The sequence below is a fragment of the Schistocerca americana genome, chromosome 1 (genome assembly GCF_021461395.2).
Source record: "Schistocerca americana isolate TAMUIC-IGC-003095 chromosome 1, iqSchAmer2.1, whole genome shotgun sequence".
NCBI classification, from domain to species: domain Eukaryota; kingdom Metazoa; phylum Arthropoda; class Insecta; order Orthoptera; family Acrididae; genus Schistocerca; species Schistocerca americana.
In genome coordinates, this window is record NC_060119.1 from 764,551,250 (window position 1) to 764,570,155 (window position 18,906).

Genomic DNA, 18,906 nt, shown 5'->3' on the forward strand with positions numbered 1-18,906 from the left:
GGCACCGTTTTGCCCATGTAGGCAATTGCTGACGGTACGCCACATTTTAACGTCCTGTCCGAATTTTAATACACTGCGCGTTGATCTTGGCCTGCCATGTACTCTGGATGCCATTTTAGCGGATGACCCAGGAGCAGCTGCTTGCGTTCTTCGTTTTATCCACTTGACAAACCTGTCTAAGGACATTTGATTTTTTTTTTTTTTTTTTTTTTTTTTTTTTTTTATTATAAATCCTATGCTTGTTAATATGTCTTTTATAGTGTTGTCCCTTTTAGTTGCTGTTTTAACCTTGTGCCTCACAGTGCATTCCTAACTTAGGCTGGGTGCTATTGACCATTGTAGTTGTGCCCCCTAAAAAAAAAAAAAAAAAACTGATGCCATCATACTGGATGAGTGCTAGGACATTATTTCTCCTGGCCTGGGCATCTGGGCATGCTGAGGCGTCCCGGCAGTAATTCACAAGCTGTGTGCAGCCGAAGGTATCCAATCTTATCAAGACATGCAAACAGCTTTGTTTTGTCAACTGTACATCCATTTGGAAGTGTAGTTGTATAATGTCAAACACATTGCAGTGTCTAAGCGGTATGGACACACTATGTATGCACATAATCTATGTGTAGGAAGGCAGTCATTGAAGTAGATGTTGTCTCTGCAAGTATGCTTGACCTGTTTTAACAGTCACACTGCATAGAGCTGTAACTGCCCTGTTTTCTTGGAGGAAAAGAAGGTGCCAGAGAGAAGTCCCCAAGTGAGCTGCACATAGTGAATCGAATATATTAACATTGTCTTCATGATAGTAAAGAAGTCTGTGACAAAAGCTCATGCCATCACACTGCTGCAGGCAAATACCATGTGCCCACGTACATGACATGGCCTGCCGGCGTGTTTGCAAAACAGTTGATTCCTCACCAGTAGCCATGAGGTTCCTTAACAGACCACATACTTGATAGGACAGTAAATGTAATTTTGAAAATTTCTCGAGTATTCAGCTGGTTAGTGTTGTCCAAAAGGCGCGATTTTTCGGCAAGCTGACTTCTTGCCATCTTCAGACGTTCTTGGAGTTTGATTGATCTCTGATGGATGCTGACTTTATATAATCTCCACCCCTCTCCTGCAGCCTCCGTCTGGGCGCTTCTGAGAGTGGTCTGCGGCTGGTGATGGGGGAAGGGCAGAGCTGAGTGGTGGGGGAAGCGTGGTGCCCCGTGACAGATCATGGGCCGCAGTCCTTCCACGGCCACGGCCACTTGCGGAACTGTGCCGTCGTGGTGACAATGCTTCTTCTTCTTCTTCTTCAGGTGTCCTGACAGGAGCAGATTTTCATGTAGACTGTCATTGTGTTTTAATCATACTCCAAGCTGGAGCTCAGGTCTGGGATCCAGCTATGAGTATGATTAAAACACAACAAGAAGAAGCAGCATTGTTACCACGATGGCAGAGTTCTGCAAGCACCCGTTGCTGCAGAAGGACTGCGGCCCATGATCTGTTGCGAGGCGCTGCATTTCCGCCAAGACCCAGTGCCACCTTTGCCCCACCACAGGCTGCGGACCGCTCGGGAGCTCCCAGATGGAGGCTGCAGGAGAGGGATGGAGATTATATATAGTCGGCATCCATCAGAGATCAATCTGACTCCAAGAATGCCTGAAGATGGCAAGAAGTCGGCTTGCCAAAGTATCACGCTTTTTGAGCGATGCTACCCGGCTGAATGCCTGAGAAAATTTCAAGATTTCTGTATGCTGGGAAAACCTTAGATCACACATCACATTTAATTTTCTAATTTTAAATATATTGGGAGTTGTCAATCTCGAAGATTATTTAAAAGGTAGTGTAATTTAATTCTGCTGTTCCAGTACTCAACTTCAGACTTAATACTAAACAACTGAAAGTTGAGGAAGGAATGACAGTAATATGGAAAGGACAGATTGCTGCTCACCTCACAGAAGTGAGTTGGACAGGTACAATGAAAAGAAAACTAGAAGTATTTTCATTTCTCCTGTGTCCAATTTAATGCCTCCTCTATGTTGTGAGTAGTAATCTGTCCTTCTCATATTGTTGTTATTTAAATTTAATACTGGTTCTGAATACTCTTGGTTTTGTCAACAGCAAACTGAAACTCTCTGCTTTTTGCAGAATGTTTTGTTTGTTGTACCTTACAATTATTAAATGTTGATTTACATCGGAGTGTAATCCACATGATCTTCAGATCGTGTATGTTGTGTTCAAATAACTTACGGGAACACAGCTGGGTGAAGTCTTTGACAACCACCGATATTTCAACTGGTGAACACTTCGTCATTTTCAAAGCCCAAATGCAGTGAGATAGCACTATGAAAGTAAATTTAGACTTGTGATGGGCAGGGCTATGCTGACCATGAACAACAATATGGTATACATAGAGACAATACATTGTAAACAGCTAGTACCATCACACAACCAAAAATGACCAATGTCAGAAGTTATCAATAGTGAGTGTTAATTAGCAGTGGGTGAAGAAGTATTATTAACTCTGTCCCTGTGTTGTTGAACGAGAGAGAGAGAGAGAGAGAGAGAGAGAGAGAGAGAGAGAGAGAGAGAGTAGGATTCCAAGCACAATTGAAGTTTGTACAACAACCAATTTAGTGTCAACTGTTTTCTTAAACCCAATTAATGGAAGTAGAACTGAAATATCTGTATTGGTATATTTCATAGAATGACCAGTACCAAAACAATGTTGTGAAATGCCAGATTTATACAGCTGTTGAAAGTATGTGACACTTATGTACTATAAATTGGTTCTCCATGGTCCCGATGATCTGAGAAGTGTATGACATGCCAAAACTGCAAGGGATGTGGTAGACACTGCCTTTACAGACGAAACTGAAAAGATCCTCCTGAGCTGCTAGGAATATGAAGAAGTCAAAGAGGAATATGATGAAGTCAAAGTCTGCCATGACATATGTTGTGACAGTAACTACTGGGCACAGGTCCACTCTCTAAAATCCACAGGAGAATAAAAGTCCTGGGGCACCAGGTTCAGGGATGGCTAGAATTGAAGGCTCTGAGAGTGATAGCTGGAGGCTCTGTGTTGTCACTGGGGAGTATCATCCTGGTGGCAACTGGAGCAGTGTCGCAGCATGGTGTAGGTCCAGAACAAGGACTCAGCTGGATGGAACCAAGGAACTAGGAGAGCTCTCATGGGATGAGCTTTCATTTGCTGGGTATGTGATTGGTGACTCCAAGTTACCACAGCTGAGGACTGTAAGTGCCACCAGTCCTCTGTGTCTGTAAGCTGTGGGCATGCTTCTGTGTTCACCATGCTGTGCTGCAGTGGAATGTTGTGCCACAGGGGATGGGGATCTTGGCTTGACCACCTGAATCATGAGGATGGTAAGAACCTCTATAATAAACTCCACCCAAGGTGTACTTTGCACCAATGAGATGCAAGGCTGTTGAGGTGGAAGTGTCATTAGGAGGCAACATCTGGGGATCTGCCACACCTCAGTTGTATAAGGCTTACTCAGGCAAGTGAAGCTCTGTCTGGTTGGACCCTTATTTCCCTAGCTGCTCATGGGATCGAGACGGAATCCTTGAAATTTCTTCTTCCATCTCTCAGTGAAATGGGTGGTCTGCTGGTAGTTACCAACACCCAGTCAGAATGCTACGATTTATAGTAAAACATGCATGCTGCTGTTCAGAATGTGTTTTTAATATTTAAAACAAAAGAGGTCAATTTTGAAAAAGTTTAGCTTTTCTGTATCCAAAAGTGCTTAGAGGAAATCTGTGTCACTTTCAAATCTGTCAAGCACTGGTGCACTGTTAGTGGAAACTTCTAATTCCCAGTAAGCTACGAACTTCCAGAAAGCTAGATGCCTCAGGCAATATGTCATTGAAATTGTGCTACACAACAGCTTGAACTATAACAAAAGTGCTATGTCATGCCAGTATCTTGTAGATATTCCCACAGAGGAACTGAAAGCTGAGTGCTCCCAAGACAGCATTGTGGATGTGCAAAATGTAATGAAAAGGGTGGATAGCAATCAGACCAAATGAGACTCATTTGTCCTTATTTTCAGTCGCGCAAAACTCCAGGAGCATGTCAAGACAGATTTCCTGCTCCTAAGCTTGCAGCTCTCTGTCCCCAACCCATTGTGCTGTTTTAAATGCCAGTACTTTAGACACAGTACCTTAGTATGTAAGGGTGAAGCCGCTTGGGACGAGTGTGGTTAGGCCACGCAAGAAGGAGTTTGTTGTTCATCTCCCCCAAAGTGTGTAAATTGCTTTGGGGGTCACCTTGCCTGGAGTATGGACTGCAGTGTTTTCCTTGAAGAAAGGAAGATACAGGAGATTAAAAAATGAAGCATATCCTCTATGAAGAGGCTAAAAAGACCTGTAAGGCCATGCAGCCTCCCACATTCACTACATCTTTTGCTTACACCCTTAAAAGGCCTATTTCGACAGCCAATGTTTCTGCACAAGTGGAAGTTGGTAGTGTCAGCATTAGTACCAATGTTTGTCAGTCCTCTTGTAAAGCTGCAGTTATTTCAGAGCCCATAGACCCCCGAGAACACCAAATAAAGCAACAGTTGCCACCATTGCAGAGCTCCCAGTACCTGCAAAGTCTGTGTGTGGTAAAACAACCAGCACTTCCTCTACCACTGCTGAGGCGGTTCCAGGCTAAAAAACACAAATGAGACGCTTCCACCATAGATGAAAAGTCTGTGGACCATCAGGCCATGTCGATGTCATTCATCGTGACTGTTCTGCTGCTTCTTCTTGAGCCAATGGAATGCGAAGTATATCTGAGGCAACCATCTTGCTCAAGGGTGAATTTCGGCCCATTGTGGGCTCCCCACCCCAATGGTAAAACATGGTGAAAATGCAAATGCTTTGATAAATAGCACCCATAATACTGTGGAACATGAATGGGTTCAGGACTCATGTGGAGGAACTGAAACTCCTGGCACAGGCACAACCCTGTGCTTGTGTTTACAAGAAGCACATCTTAAAGCCACTGACGTCCCTGGGCTACGGGCCTCCACCAAAAGGTTGACCTGCTGGGGAAAGAGCTAAGGGAGGGGTTGCTGTGTTTGCCAACAACACGCACCACTCCACTGCTCTCTCCTTGGATACTTACCTACAAGCAGTAGCTGTTGCAGTTCATGTGGGTTAGAAAATCCTATCTGCTCACTTTTCTTACCTCTGCAGGATGCAGTAGACTCTGAGGCTCCCGCAGGCCTTACTGAAAAACACCCTCACCAATTTCTGCTAGTGGGTGATATCAGTACCCCTAATGTTTTATGGGGCTCAAATCTTGGAGAACCGTATGATGCCTCAAGAGCTGTGCATCCTCAACATAGATGGTCCCACTCGTTTCTCCACGGCTACTGGGTCATCCTCAGCCATCAGTCTCTCTTTCTGCTTGTGGGGCGGCGGATGTGTTTGTAAAAAGTCTAATTAATATCTGATTGCTGTATAAATGCTTGCGTGTTGAATCAGTTTCTAGCTTTTAGAATGTTGTTATTGCTGTCTTTTGCCGTTCTCAACACTGGCTCTCTATTTACTCCGTGACCCCCAGAAAGTGATTTAATAAAACTTGGAGCCAGTAAATAGATATCCTAGTGCCCACTTTACCTGAGAATGTTCTTATAGCTGCAGCTTATAGCTCTGAGGAATTAGGAGATTGTCCGGGATTTCTAATCAAAAACGGTTTTCCAAAATAGTTGAGTATATTCTGAAATTCACTGATAAAAACCACAAGTATCCCTACAACCTAACTAACAGAACAGTTCAGAGTCTAATGCGCTGATGCAACTATTAATGTCCGAATCAAATGTTAAAAAGAATGCTCGCCATAATTTGATGAAAATATTTCATCAAACGCCACGCAAAATTTTTGGTAGAATGTCTGTCCCGCGACGGCACGTGAAAAATACGACAATACGCAAACTGAAGCTAGTTAATGAAAATCATCCCAGAATTAACACTTCACATAAAATGTCTTCATGGTTCCGCGTATCTCTAGTAACTTAATACGGCACCCGAGGCTGTTTGTAGCAGATACACTGATGCGACGCGACTACCGACACAGATGGCGTGTCATTCAGCGTCTGGAGAGAACTGGGGCCTCTCTTCCTCGCGTAGCGTCCTTATATATAAAGCCGCGGTGCGGACGGCGAAGGGAACGCCTGATCTTTTCGGCTCTCTCGACTAGCCGCTGGGCTAGTAACGCACCACTTCAAGTTACATAATAATTTATAGCTTCTTTTGCTTGTGGCCGATGAAGCTTTTAATTTAAACGTGCATTCAGCACGCAGGTAAGTATTGATAATAAAATTTTGACGTGGCTAAGTTAAATACTTTGGGCGAGAGAATTAATTAAATTACACTGCACGCAGTAGATGAGCTCTGAACTGGCCCTTTTGAGATCCGCTATCGCTATAATTTTATAGGTATTCAAAAGAAACTTTACACATCTTCATAGTCATAGCGGACCTCCAACCTATTAAAATCTAAACATCCTAGCCTTATTTATTAACCTACTTAATCTATCTTGCTTCCTTCAGTTTTGAGATGAAAACCAGAAAATCATGAATTTCCACTAAAATCTTAATTTGTGAAATCCAAAGTACTATTTTTATTAAATCATTATGAAAGATGAATCTAAATATAAATTTTGAAGTCTCTAGCTCTTTTCTGTTGCGCCAATAATTTTTTCAGAAAAACGTCCAAATTTCGAAAATGGCTGAAGTTATCGAACTGATATTTAACACACATTAATTTAGTAATATTCCTGACATGCTAGAAAAGTTTTAGTTCATTTGCTTGATTTTTAAGGTATTGCGCAACATTTATGACGTCAGAGCTAGTTACAGCAGACTGGCTGGCACATAATGGAAACTGATGTGAATTTACTACAGCGTGAGTAGGCTGCTTCCCTACATCACCCTCTACTTAAATTTTTTGTTTATGAATGTTAATGAATGAAAAAAAAAATTTAATTACAAAAAGGGAAGCAAGAGTACAGTTTAACTCCCTATGAAAAATCAAAATTGAAATATAAACCTGTAGAAACATTAAAGAAAACTTATTACCTACATTAATTATTTAAATTGTAGGCATATTCACTGCCTTTTTAAACAATGTCATTACTCAAAATTTTAAGCAAAGTCAACGAAATATTTTGGCATACATATTGCCTTAGACAAACAAACACATACAAAATGAAAAATTATAAAATCTTAACTACATTAAATACATTTTTACATACACAAATTCAAAGAAAATAACATGACACATAAACAGATGATTGTCTCTTAGCAGTCTTTTCTAAACCTGAAAGAAAAGTTCACAAATAATTTTTACACACGTGGTTGTAGCCGCTTTGGCTGGCGTCCTACACTTCCATTCACAAGGGTAGAGGGGGGGAAGTTGCTATGGTGTGCGTCCTTCACGTTCTCTCTAAATTACATGGGGGAAAGGGGAGGGGTCACTGTGAGTTGTGTCCAAGCCACTCCACGCTTTCACGCAGCTACCAGGCTGCCATTATCTGGTTTGTCCTGTAGAACAAACAAAAAGAGTGCCTCAGACTCTGTTCACTTAATATCTATGGGTGGGTCACAATGAAATGGGGATATATACATTTTCTCTTCCAATATGTTACTGGAACAAAGTTAACAGAACTTTTTCAGTATTACTCTCGCGGTTACTTAACTGTCATAAAATCGTTAAACAAGTGGCTCAAAACGCCGTCAATGACGTACTTGAGAAAATTTATGCTCAAGGCATACAGTCATAAATCATATTTAATCTGAATTTATTATTTCTGGGCCGGAACACTGAACCAATGCTCGGTAGTTCATTTGCTTGATTTTTAAGGTATTGCGCAACATTTATGACGTCAGAGCTAGTTACAGCAGACTGGCTGGCACATAATGGAAACTGATGTGAATTTACTACAGCGTGAGTAGGCTGCTTCCCTACATGCTCTCTAGGCCTTTCAGACTCAGCTCATTGAGAAGCGACTGTCTGTGACTCGTGATTCTGCCCAGTCACGATAAAATCCAGTACTGCATACTTAGACAGTTGCCAATAGCATAAAAGGAAGTTCTACTCGAATGATTTGATACTGCAGACAGGTCACTTCCCCAACATGGAGAGAGGTAATTTTGTCAGACCTGGAAAAGACAGCACATGTTCCAATAGTTATTGGAGTGTTGCCCTAACAAGCTATGTAGAAAATACCCTGAAGCAGGTTGTTAACCGTCATCTGTTTGTTAAAGGCCAGGCAACTCCTTAGTTGCTCTCAGTGTTGATTCCAGAGATTTCAGTCCACTGTCGACAACCTGACCCTGCTAGAAGCGGCAAATCGGCAAGCTTTCCCATGTAAACGTTATTGTCTCTGTATATTCTTTGACATCAGAAAGATGTAAGACACTGCTTGGAGACACAAGAATCCATCAATGGGGCCTTTGTGACCATCTCCTCATCTTCATACAGTCTTTCCTGTCTAAAAGATGTTTTAGGCCTTGAGTTTGTGACACAGTTATCATTTTTAGCAGGAGAATGGTGTCCCTGAGGGTAGTATTTTAAGTGTTACCGTATTTGCCATAGTCATAAACAGTATCATGCCTACAGTAAGGAATCCTCTGCAATGCTCCTTATTTTTGGACAGTTTTGTAGTGTCCCTGAGGTTTCTGGGCGTCATTTTGGGCTCCAAATTGTCATGGTTACCACACCTGAGAGACATGAAAGCCAGAACAGAAGGCTCTGAATATCATGTATTGCCTTAGCCACTGGTCTTGAGGAACAGAAAGGTTGCCTCTGCTACTGTTTTATAGGACTTTTGTGCATTCTCAGATAGACTATGGGTGCACAGTGTAGGGTCAGCGAGGCCTTCTTACATGAAGATCATCGGTGCAATCTACCCTGGAGGGATTAGGCTAGCTGAGGGTGTGTATAGGACCAACTCCATACCTATTCTTTTTGTTGAGGCTGGGAGCCACCACTCACCATCCAATGGCAGCGCCTCATGGTGGGTCAGGCATGTATGTTCTTTTGCAGCTCCAACTCCACCTGCATACTGTACTGCTGCTCGCTTGCCTCTGGAATGCCTTTCCTCCAAATGTTCACGAGCAATAAGGCCCTTTGGGATCCACGTGCAGCATGTGCTGGAGTCACATGATGTGGAGCAAATACAACCCCAAGTACAGAGTTTTAACCACCAGTCACTCTAGTTACTCCATAGGCCCAGAGCAATTTTAGATGTAATGTAGTGCAGAATTGGTTGCATTCCTGCATATGTTTTTAATACATAACTTTATCTGCATATGTTTTTAATACATAATTTTATCTGCATATGTTTTTAATACATAATTTTATGAAATTTTAACTGAGCCACCACAATTCTACAGCTGTCTATATATACAGGTGGATCAAAACAGGGGGACTTTGTGGGTTGCTCTGTTGTGTCGTGTCCTCAGGATTGCACTGCTTCGAGATTTTACTGCCTTTGATGTGGAATTATATACAATCTTGTGGGCACTGGAGGGTCATTCCATGTCAAGTCACCCAGGCCTTGACACCAACCATGTCAGATTTTGATGAAACTTGGTACAATTACTTATTTTATCGTCCTGAAAGCACTTGTAAATTTTTTTTGCTCTATCTCTTATAGTTTTTTTTTATAAATTTTTAAAGTTTTTAGATTTGGCGTTGTTTTAGCAGTCGGAAATTGTAACTTAAATGTGTCCTCACAACTAAAAAAATTTGTATATTAAAGAGTACTCAAAATATCAGTATGAAATTTTGGAATAAGTTTGTGTATTATATCTAAATGTTAAAAAAAATTACCATAAAGATATATTAAAATCTTCCAAATGAAAAAAAATTTACAAGTTTTTTTTTAGCTAACGGATGTTTAGTTTTACAAAAACTGCAATATCTAGAGTCTCAGACCTGATAGAAAGCTCAAATTTGTTTTAAAATACTCTTAATTGTATAGGGTATTAGATAAAAGAAAAATTATGTTGGCTTTTTAACCTGTTTAATAGTTATCTAATTTTTAAAATAATATTAATTATATTTTAAAATTAAAAAATACCAAGTGACTTAGACACCGAAAATAAGTTTTTGTCTTCTTGGAGTAACAATGTACACTTGGATTTTGTTTTGTTACTCCTGTGTTTTGAAGTAAAAAATTATTACAGTGTTAAATAGTGCTTGGATAGTATTTTATTAAGTTTATTCGAACTCTCAGTAAGTACTGTTACTTAGTTTACAGGGATTCTTTTCCAATATCCTATAAAAGTAACCAGAACAGTAATCAGACCAAAAGTGAAATCAGTATGTCAGATATTCAAACCTGTAGTGTAGGGTTATTTAAAAAATCTGACTGTTTCCAAACAACCTACACACCTTCAAAAAAGTTACAACTGGTATCAGAATTGAGTGAGGAAGAAAAAGATTTGATCCACTTACGATCTGGAATTAATCTGTGTGAATTTAAGAATATATGTTCACACCACAGCTACTACTTTTTAAATGTTTTTGAAAAGTATCAAACAACATGTGTAGACCCACTAAAGAAACACAAAAAGCCCATCAAAAAATCGTTGAGAAGTGTAAGCTTGGATCTTTCTAAACAATTACTGACAAAAAATATTAGCATAAAACCTGGACAAAAGCTTTGCTCAACATGCCGTAACTTTTGTGAGGAAAAAATTAAGAGTTGAAGTCAATGAAAGTGAAAGAGATGATGAAGTCATGGTTGAATTAGAATCATTGGAATCCAGAAATGAATACCTCGTACAAACAAACATTGCTCTTGATTATTTAGGTTTAACACCGATAAAGCTTCATGGCTTGTCAGAACAAAGTAAAGGGTCTTATTTTAAAAGGAAGGTTAGCAGTATTGAAAAGACTGCAAAAAAGGCGGTTTCAAAAGCATTAAAATATGATGCACCAAGTTCTGATGATGACGAAGAAGATAAAAGTGTGGTTGAGAAAGCAAAGGATTTTGATGTAATGATTTCTCTTATGAAAGAGAAGATTTCATCTGTTGGGAGGTCTAGAAAAATCCACATTCTGACCTTGGCTCCAGATTCTTGGAGTCGAAATAAAGTGATGAAAGAATTTAATGTAAGTGAGTACATGGTGCGGCAAGCTAGAAAGCTAAAATCTGAAAAGGGTATTTTGGAAACTCCTGGTCCAAAAAAAAGGTAAAACTCTTTCTGGAAATACAGTAAGACTTGTAACAGATTTTTATGAAAAGGATGAAAGTTCCAGAGTACTACCTGGAACAAAAGACAAAGTAAGTGTTCAAAAAAATGTGTACATGCAAAAAATACTCATTTTGTGTAACTTGAGAGAACTCTATTATTCTTTCAAATGGGAGAATCCCGAGGTAGAAGTAGGATTTTCAAAATTTTGTTTCTTGAGACCTAATTGGTGTATCCTTGTTGGTGCTGCAGGCACACACACTGTATGTGTATGCAGTATCCACCAGAATGTTAAACTATTACTGGATGCTGTGAAAATTGAAGAATCTTATAAAGACCTAATTAAGATGCTTGTGTGCAACACAGAAAACGAAAACTGCATGCTACATCATTGCAACAGCTGTCCTGCAAATACTGCACTAACAGAGTGCTTAACTGAAAAACTAAGTGAATATTATGATTTAGAAGAAGAAATTGTAATCAGTCAGTGAGTTAACACAGACAGGGCAGAAATGATCAAACAGTCTATCAGTGTTGAAGACTACATTTCTTTATTGGTTAGGTCATTGGAAACACCCCGCACTCGTTTATAACAAAATCCCAATCAGCAGCCTTTAAAAGATTGAAAGAAGACCCATCACCCAAAACAGCAATTATTGTGATGGATTTCAGTGAAAATTATTCCTTTGTTATACAAAATGAGATCCAAAGTTACCACTGGTATAGAGGTGGTTGTACTCTACACCCAGTTGGAGTTTTTCTAAGAAATGAGGAAAACAATGTTTTTGTTTCCAACCACTGTTTTATTAGTGATGACCAAGAACATGACACTGGTTTTGTTAACTTTGTACAAAAAGAAATTACAAAGTGGCTGTCATTACATCATACTGATATTGACTCAGTTCACTACTTTACAGATGGTTGTGCTGGGCAGTACAAAAATAGAAACAGTTTTAAAAATTTGACTGAACACTTGAGAGACTTTAATTTGAAGGCCCAACACTCATTTTTTGCAACAAGTCATGGGAAGTCAATTTGTGATGGCCTAGGAGGAACTATTAAAAGAATTTTAAGGAAAGCCAGTCTACAGCTTTCATACAAAGAACAAATAATGACAGCAATCGATGTGTATAAGTTTTGTGAAAAAAATATTGAAAACATTCATTTTCACTTTATTGACAAAAAAGAAGCTGATTTGCTACGGTTAAAACTAGAAAAACATTTTTCAGCAACCCGAACTATTCCTGGAACAAGAAGTTTTCATAACTTCAAACCATTTCCAACAAACAACCTTGAAATTAGAAGGACTACAGATAGTGTAAAACCCTCCTTAATCTTTTCTTTCCATTCTTCTTCTGATTGGGTTCATGTTGAACCATCAATAAATAGCTATGTGGCTGCAAATTATGATGGTAACTGGTACTTTGGACTGGTAAAAACAATATTCAATGATGATGAAGATGCAGAAATTCTATTTCTACGTCCTTCAGGACCCGCTGCATCATTTTATTGGCCTGAAAGAGAAGATTCCTGCATAGTGCCTTTGGAGCACATAGTCTGTGTAGTAGACGCACCTCAATCAAGCGGCACTGGGAGAATGTATTACTTCAAAAAAGACTGTATCAAAAGAACTGAAAGCTCTTGGATGAAGTGGAAAAACAGTTTGAATCAGCATTAATGTTTATTAAAATGACAAAATTACTCAAAAAATTCAATGTTTCAAGCAATCAGTTGGGTTATACATAAGTGTCGTAAGTAAACTATCTTTGTACATAATTCTAATGTAATCTACTATAGTTAATAAACATGTTAAAAAGCCATCATTATTTTTGTTTTATCAAGTAGCCTGTATGTTTAAGAGTAAATTAAAACAAATTTGAGCATTCTATCAGGTCTGAGACTCTAGATATTGCAATTCTTATAAAACAAAACATCCGTAAAAAAAAAAAAAAAAAAAAAAAAAAAAAAAAAAAAAAAAAAAAAAAAAAAAAATACATATATATATATATATATATATATATATATATATATATATATATATATATATATTTTTTTTTTTTCATAGAAAATATTAATATATTTTAATAGCATCATTTTTATCTTCAAATATGTTAATAAATAAACTTGCTGCAAAAATTCATGATGTTATCTAAAAGAGTTTTTAAGATAAGCAAATTTAAAGTTTTGAATACAAATTAAATTGACCATTTCCGAAGGTTCAGAAAACGCAAAAACATAAAAACTTTAAAAATTTATAAAAAAAAACTGTAAGAGATACAACAACAAAAAATTGCAGGTGTTGTCAGGATGGTATTAGAACCATTTGAGCCAAATTTCATGAAAATCTAAGGAGGTGGGTGTAAAATTTATTTTTTATTGGGTGATTTGATATGGAATGACCCTGGAGCAGATCAGATGTACTTAGAGTGCTAAATTCCTTGTCTGTTTAGACTCTGTGAGCACCCTTCACTGTCTACAATGCTTTTACCCAACAGATAAAGTAGTTAAGCATATCCAGAAAATTCTCTCCCATCTTGAATGGCTGGTGAAGGTGGTGTCTTTCTGCTGAGTATCAGTGCACATGGGTATTGAACGAATGGGCAGATGTAGCAGCCAAGGAGGCATGTCGCCATCCTCAGTTATTTCAGTGTACCCTCACCCTGCATGCTGTCATCTTGCTGTTGTGGTGCTGAGTCATGTGTTGAGGGAAAGGTGGGTGACTGGAACTGACAGATAATAAGCTGTGTCTGGTAGCCCACAACACAACCATAGCATATCTCCTTTCAGCCATGAAGAAGGGATGAGGTTCCTCCATACTCGTCTTCATGTATGCCACAGCCTTCTGATGTGTGGCTTCTTGCTTTGGCGAGTGGACGCTCCACTGTGTGGTGCTTTTAGTATAAAGATCACTGTGCACCACATTTTACTAAACTGTGGTTTTTTTTTTTTTTTTTTTTTTTTTTTTTTTCAGGCTGGAAGGCAGTGGTAAATTTGTCCTCTACTTTAAGTAATGTTGAAACAAATGTGGTTAGAGTTTTAAGGTTTTTCTGATCTGTCCAACTTGTTTCCAAAAATTTTAGAGAAATGTTCTTAATGTGTTGACAGGGTAACTGGCTCACCCATGTTTTTGTAAGTGTTCAGCCAGTCACATTTCCCTGTGTGTTTGTTTAGCTGTTCTGTCATTTTACTTGTGTTTTAATCCTGATATAGTGTGTGCGCGCGCGCACCCCGAGAGAGAGAGAGAGAGAGAGAGAGAGAGAGAGAGAGAGAGAGAGTTGCTGGATGGGGCTTGCTTGAGCTGGTGAGCTGGCCGTGAGCTTAGTGTGAGGTGCCTGCTAGGGGTAGGCGGCATCTTAGATATACAACTGATGGAAGGATATCCACTCAGTGAACACATCACTTGTGGGTATATCATAGTGCCTGCAATTACAGTGCTGTTGTCATCAATGCATGTGCTGCTGGTGGGGAGGCTGGCAACTCCAGTAGTATCTGCTTAGAGATTGGCTTGTCAGGTGGAATGCTTACATTGTTGTCTGTAATGTTGCCATACACATGATACTTGCATGTCAGTATTTGGATTGCTGGCACATGTACTACCTCCGGTGGAAGATGCTTGAAGCACCAGAATGTGGCCATATGTTGTTCATGGATGTTGTGCCAGTAGCCGTAGTGACAAGCGAATGGCTGGATAAAACACCTTTTCATAAGCCCCTTCATAAATAATTTTCTGCGTTTTGCAATATTTCAGGATATTGCCATTTGTATAATGTAAAATTACATGTATGGCCTGCATTTATTTTCTGGAAACTGTTTCCCTAATAGTGCTTTAGTTGTAGGATATTAACTTTTGGTTTCCGATATTGTGTACCTTGAGCCAGTTTGTAGATGTTCATATAGTGTTGTATTTGTGAGGACTGCATGTTTCACTTAACATAGTAAAGCCTATGTGAAAAATTCAAGGTTTCTTGGCTTTATCTGCAGAAGTAATATTGATTCTCAAGCTTTGGAAATTAATCAGAATTCTAATAAGAAAATAAAACAAATGCTGAAGGGAATGAAATCACTGCACTCCCTCGATCAGAAAGACAAAGTGATATTAAGAGAAAAAAAACCCCTACTGATTCAGGATAAGTAGTGTCCTTTTGTTTCATTTAGAAATTTTTTAATTGCAATTTTTTCTTTTAAATTACAGAATCTTGAGACTCCATTATGTATTTAAATTTGTGAGATTGTCAACTCTGTTCCATTGTTTCCATGACAACCAGCTGGTTCTTTTTTTAGCTAGCTTCTCTTCTGCTATTTCTTCATTGAAATTAGTGAATACTGCAAACAGTTACTTTTTCTGTTTTTGTTATTCATCCACAATGCATTATGAGTATGTATTTTGCGTAGTCTTTGCTTCAGTCCATTTAGGAGAAATCCAATGTACATTGCTAAAATTTTCCTTCACTTTAGTCTTTTTGATTTTGTATTTTCATAATGTAGTCAGTAGCTTTTCCTCTCAAGTGCAAGTACACAAACCATACTGTCATCATCAGAGAAGCCAACAAGTTGATTGTTTTTAACTCTTACTTTGTGTTGTTGTACCACTTCTGTAAATGATTCAATTAGCAGGTTCCTCACTGCTTCAGGTACATCATAAACCTGCTATTTATATGGGTAATATGTAATAGAAAAGCAAAGGTAGCAAATCACTGTAAAAGTTGGCAACAAGCATATAAACAAGGCTGTGAAGGTTGCTAACTTCCAGAGAAATCATTCTGTAGAGCTAATAGAGTACACACATGTGAGCACAGAGCCTAGATGAGCTATTTGCAGCTGGGATAATGATGATGTAACTATGCAGGAAGGGAGGGGAGGGGGGGGGGGGAGGGGGGTGTTTCTGCCTGTTGATGACTTAAAGCAGTTATACCATCAGTTGTTACTTTTACTTCTGTTCTTTATACTCTCTCAAGAGCCTTCCATTACCATATTGATGTGGATCAGAAATGTAACTGTAGTAAGAAAAATTTTCACTCTAGCTTAGTGTTGTAAGACTACCAGATTTTATGTTAAATGCTACAAAATATAATTATTCTTGGAACTTCCACACTAGATAAAGAAACGTCTCCTGTGCCTTAATCTGTTTTTAAAAAAGTACAGGTATTCATGATATGTTGCACAAATTTAGTCACCCAACAGTGCTAGAATTCATTTCAGTTACGGATACTTTTCTTATATCCCCCCTCCACTATTCCTTTTCCCCACTCATATCAAATCAAAATGTAATCTTTCCTTGATTAACTGCCTATCAATTTAACTCACATTCTGGGTTTTTCTTTAGTTTTTATGTGTAAATTTAATTCTTTGGAAGTCTGAGTAGGTATTTTCGTAATGAAGCATCTTATCTTCAGAGAAGCTTTTTATTGTGATATCTTAAGTATGTGTGAGATGTTTTGTTCATTTATACAAAATACTGTTTATGTTACTAGAAATAATCACAGATGTCCTTTTAAAACTTTGTTTGCAGAGATATTTCACAAATGCATCATTTCATCAGCCAGGGGGGCCAGTATTCCTTATGATTGGTGGTGAAGGCAAAGCAAGTCCTTTGTGGATGGTAACTGGTCAATGGATTACGTATGCTAACCAATACAATGCCCTCTGTTTCCAATTGGAGCATCGATATTATGGAAAAAGTCATCCTACTCAGTAAGTCGTACTTTTTATTATATGTATATTTTTACACATTTGCCATTACTTAGAGTATGTGCCTATAGAGTTTAATTTTTGTGATAGAAAATAATTGCAGTTGTTGATGCAGTTTCAGTGCAGTTTACTTACTCTAAGTGTGATGTTACCTCATCAGTATTCTATTAAGCAGTAGACTCTCCTACCAACATTTCAAAATAATTCAGAGTTCAGCATGACACTTTACACAATAACACATGAGAGATGACAAAGGTAAAGCTCTGTGCTGGAGCACATTCAGACCTCGTGAGAGTTGGAGTCCCTTCAAAAGCTAGAGTATTGTAGCAGCCATTCACCACCCAGAATCTGTCACCTACATGATCATATACCACATGTTATCACAGGCAGGTCTTCATTCTTCCAGAACTTAACATAAAAGTGTCTAGAATCACTCTCTTGACAGCACCACTCAAAAAGTGTGCTTTTCCACTTGAATCCAGCAGTATTCCACTACTGCCTAACTCTCATTGGCTGAAAGCCGTCCCCACAAGAAATACAGAAATGATTTGACTCAACTTGATCACTTTCCACACTTAACTGTTATATCAATGCTTAAAAAAAAAAAAAAAAAAAAAAAATGTTATAACATTCTGCCACACTCATACTGTTGGCAGTAAATATAAGTAAAGGTTTCTTCACAAGTAAATGAGGCAGCATTCTTGCATGAGTGCACTCGTATTAAATGACAATAAAATTATTTTAAATATTGTTTGACCAGTTATTTATGTATGTTTGATGGAAGTGTTTTTTGGCACTCTTTTCAGTGGTGGTGTTAGCTAACACATGTGATTGACCACTTTTAAATTACCACAGTTGCAATCATATTTAAATAAAGTTACTGGCAAAATAGTAAGATATTCATTAAGTAACTACACAAGTACAAGATAAGAGGTATTCATGGTGCATTCAGTTGCTGTGTTATTGTGAATAAAATAATTTTCTGACAGAAATTTGTATAATGAAAATATCTAAAAGTGCAATAAATCAATAAATAAGGTAGATACAGATGAGTGGCTTTTGAGGATGATTGCTATAGCGTGGTTCTACCATCTGAGATATTGTTTGTTCAGATTACATGAAGTATATACAAGTTGTTAATTCGAAGGTCCTTTGTGAAAATATTTAGTCACTGTAAAATACTAACTACTTTAGTTTCTAAGATATTGAAAATGTTATTGTTTCATTGGATGCACTTCATTTTTCTGAGATTGCTGATGTATTTAGATTTGCTTTATTATGTAACAATGATTTATTATAGATTTTCTGGAGTTGTAAGAAGCCAACTCTATGACTGTCTCACACTGCCCCATATCTGGTGCATCTCCTGTACAAAAGCCATGTGAGCAACCACTGTCCAAATTGCAGCTTTGAGATTTACCAAATTCTGGCTACCTACTGACCGCCTTGTAGTGCGTCAAGAATTTACACGTAAATTGTGAAACCACTACACCTTCTGCTGCCTCGAACACGCTATATTTTAAAGAGAAGTGTGAGAGAGAGCCTATTTACTGCACAACACATGTCCGTGTGTGCAGGATTGAAGTTTATTGTGGGAAGACAGGAGCTGCGTCAGATGAGTGGCACCGAAAAGTGTTTGCTGCAAGTGCCAGACGCTGTAGGAGAGGACACGGAGTAATTAAATGCTATTCTTTGCTGTGTTAGTGAATGTGATTGTTGTAAAAAAAATCTAACATTTGACTGTAGATTTTTAACTTACTTCATATCTTAGCTCTGAAGAAGCAAGACGCAGGGGACATCTGTAAATTATTTGGTTGCTAAAACCAGGCAATTGTGATTATTTTTAATTGTATCTAACGGGTGTCGTCATAGTTGACTTACAAGAGTTTGTATGTTAATGTGAAACTTGTGGAGATGAAAATATACCTGAACTGAACTGAATGGAGAGTATGAGGTTACTGAGTTATTTCCAGTGAGAGAGAGAGAGAGAGAGAGAGAGAGAGAGATAGAGAGAGAGAGAGAGAGA

At 38.4% G+C, this 18,906-nt stretch overlaps 1 protein-coding gene across 1 annotated transcript in view; it reads left to right on the forward strand.

Moving 5' to 3' along the window:
• Window positions 1–18,906, forward strand: part of LOC124611879 (putative serine protease K12H4.7) — a 118,379-nt gene that overhangs the window by 29,386 nt on the left and 70,087 nt on the right. The window contains exon 3 of the mRNA XM_047140281.1: window positions 16,702–16,883. Within this exon, the coding sequence (XP_046996237.1) occupies window positions 16,702–16,883 (182 nt within the window). The remainder of the gene's footprint in view (window positions 1–16,701; window positions 16,884–18,906) is intronic.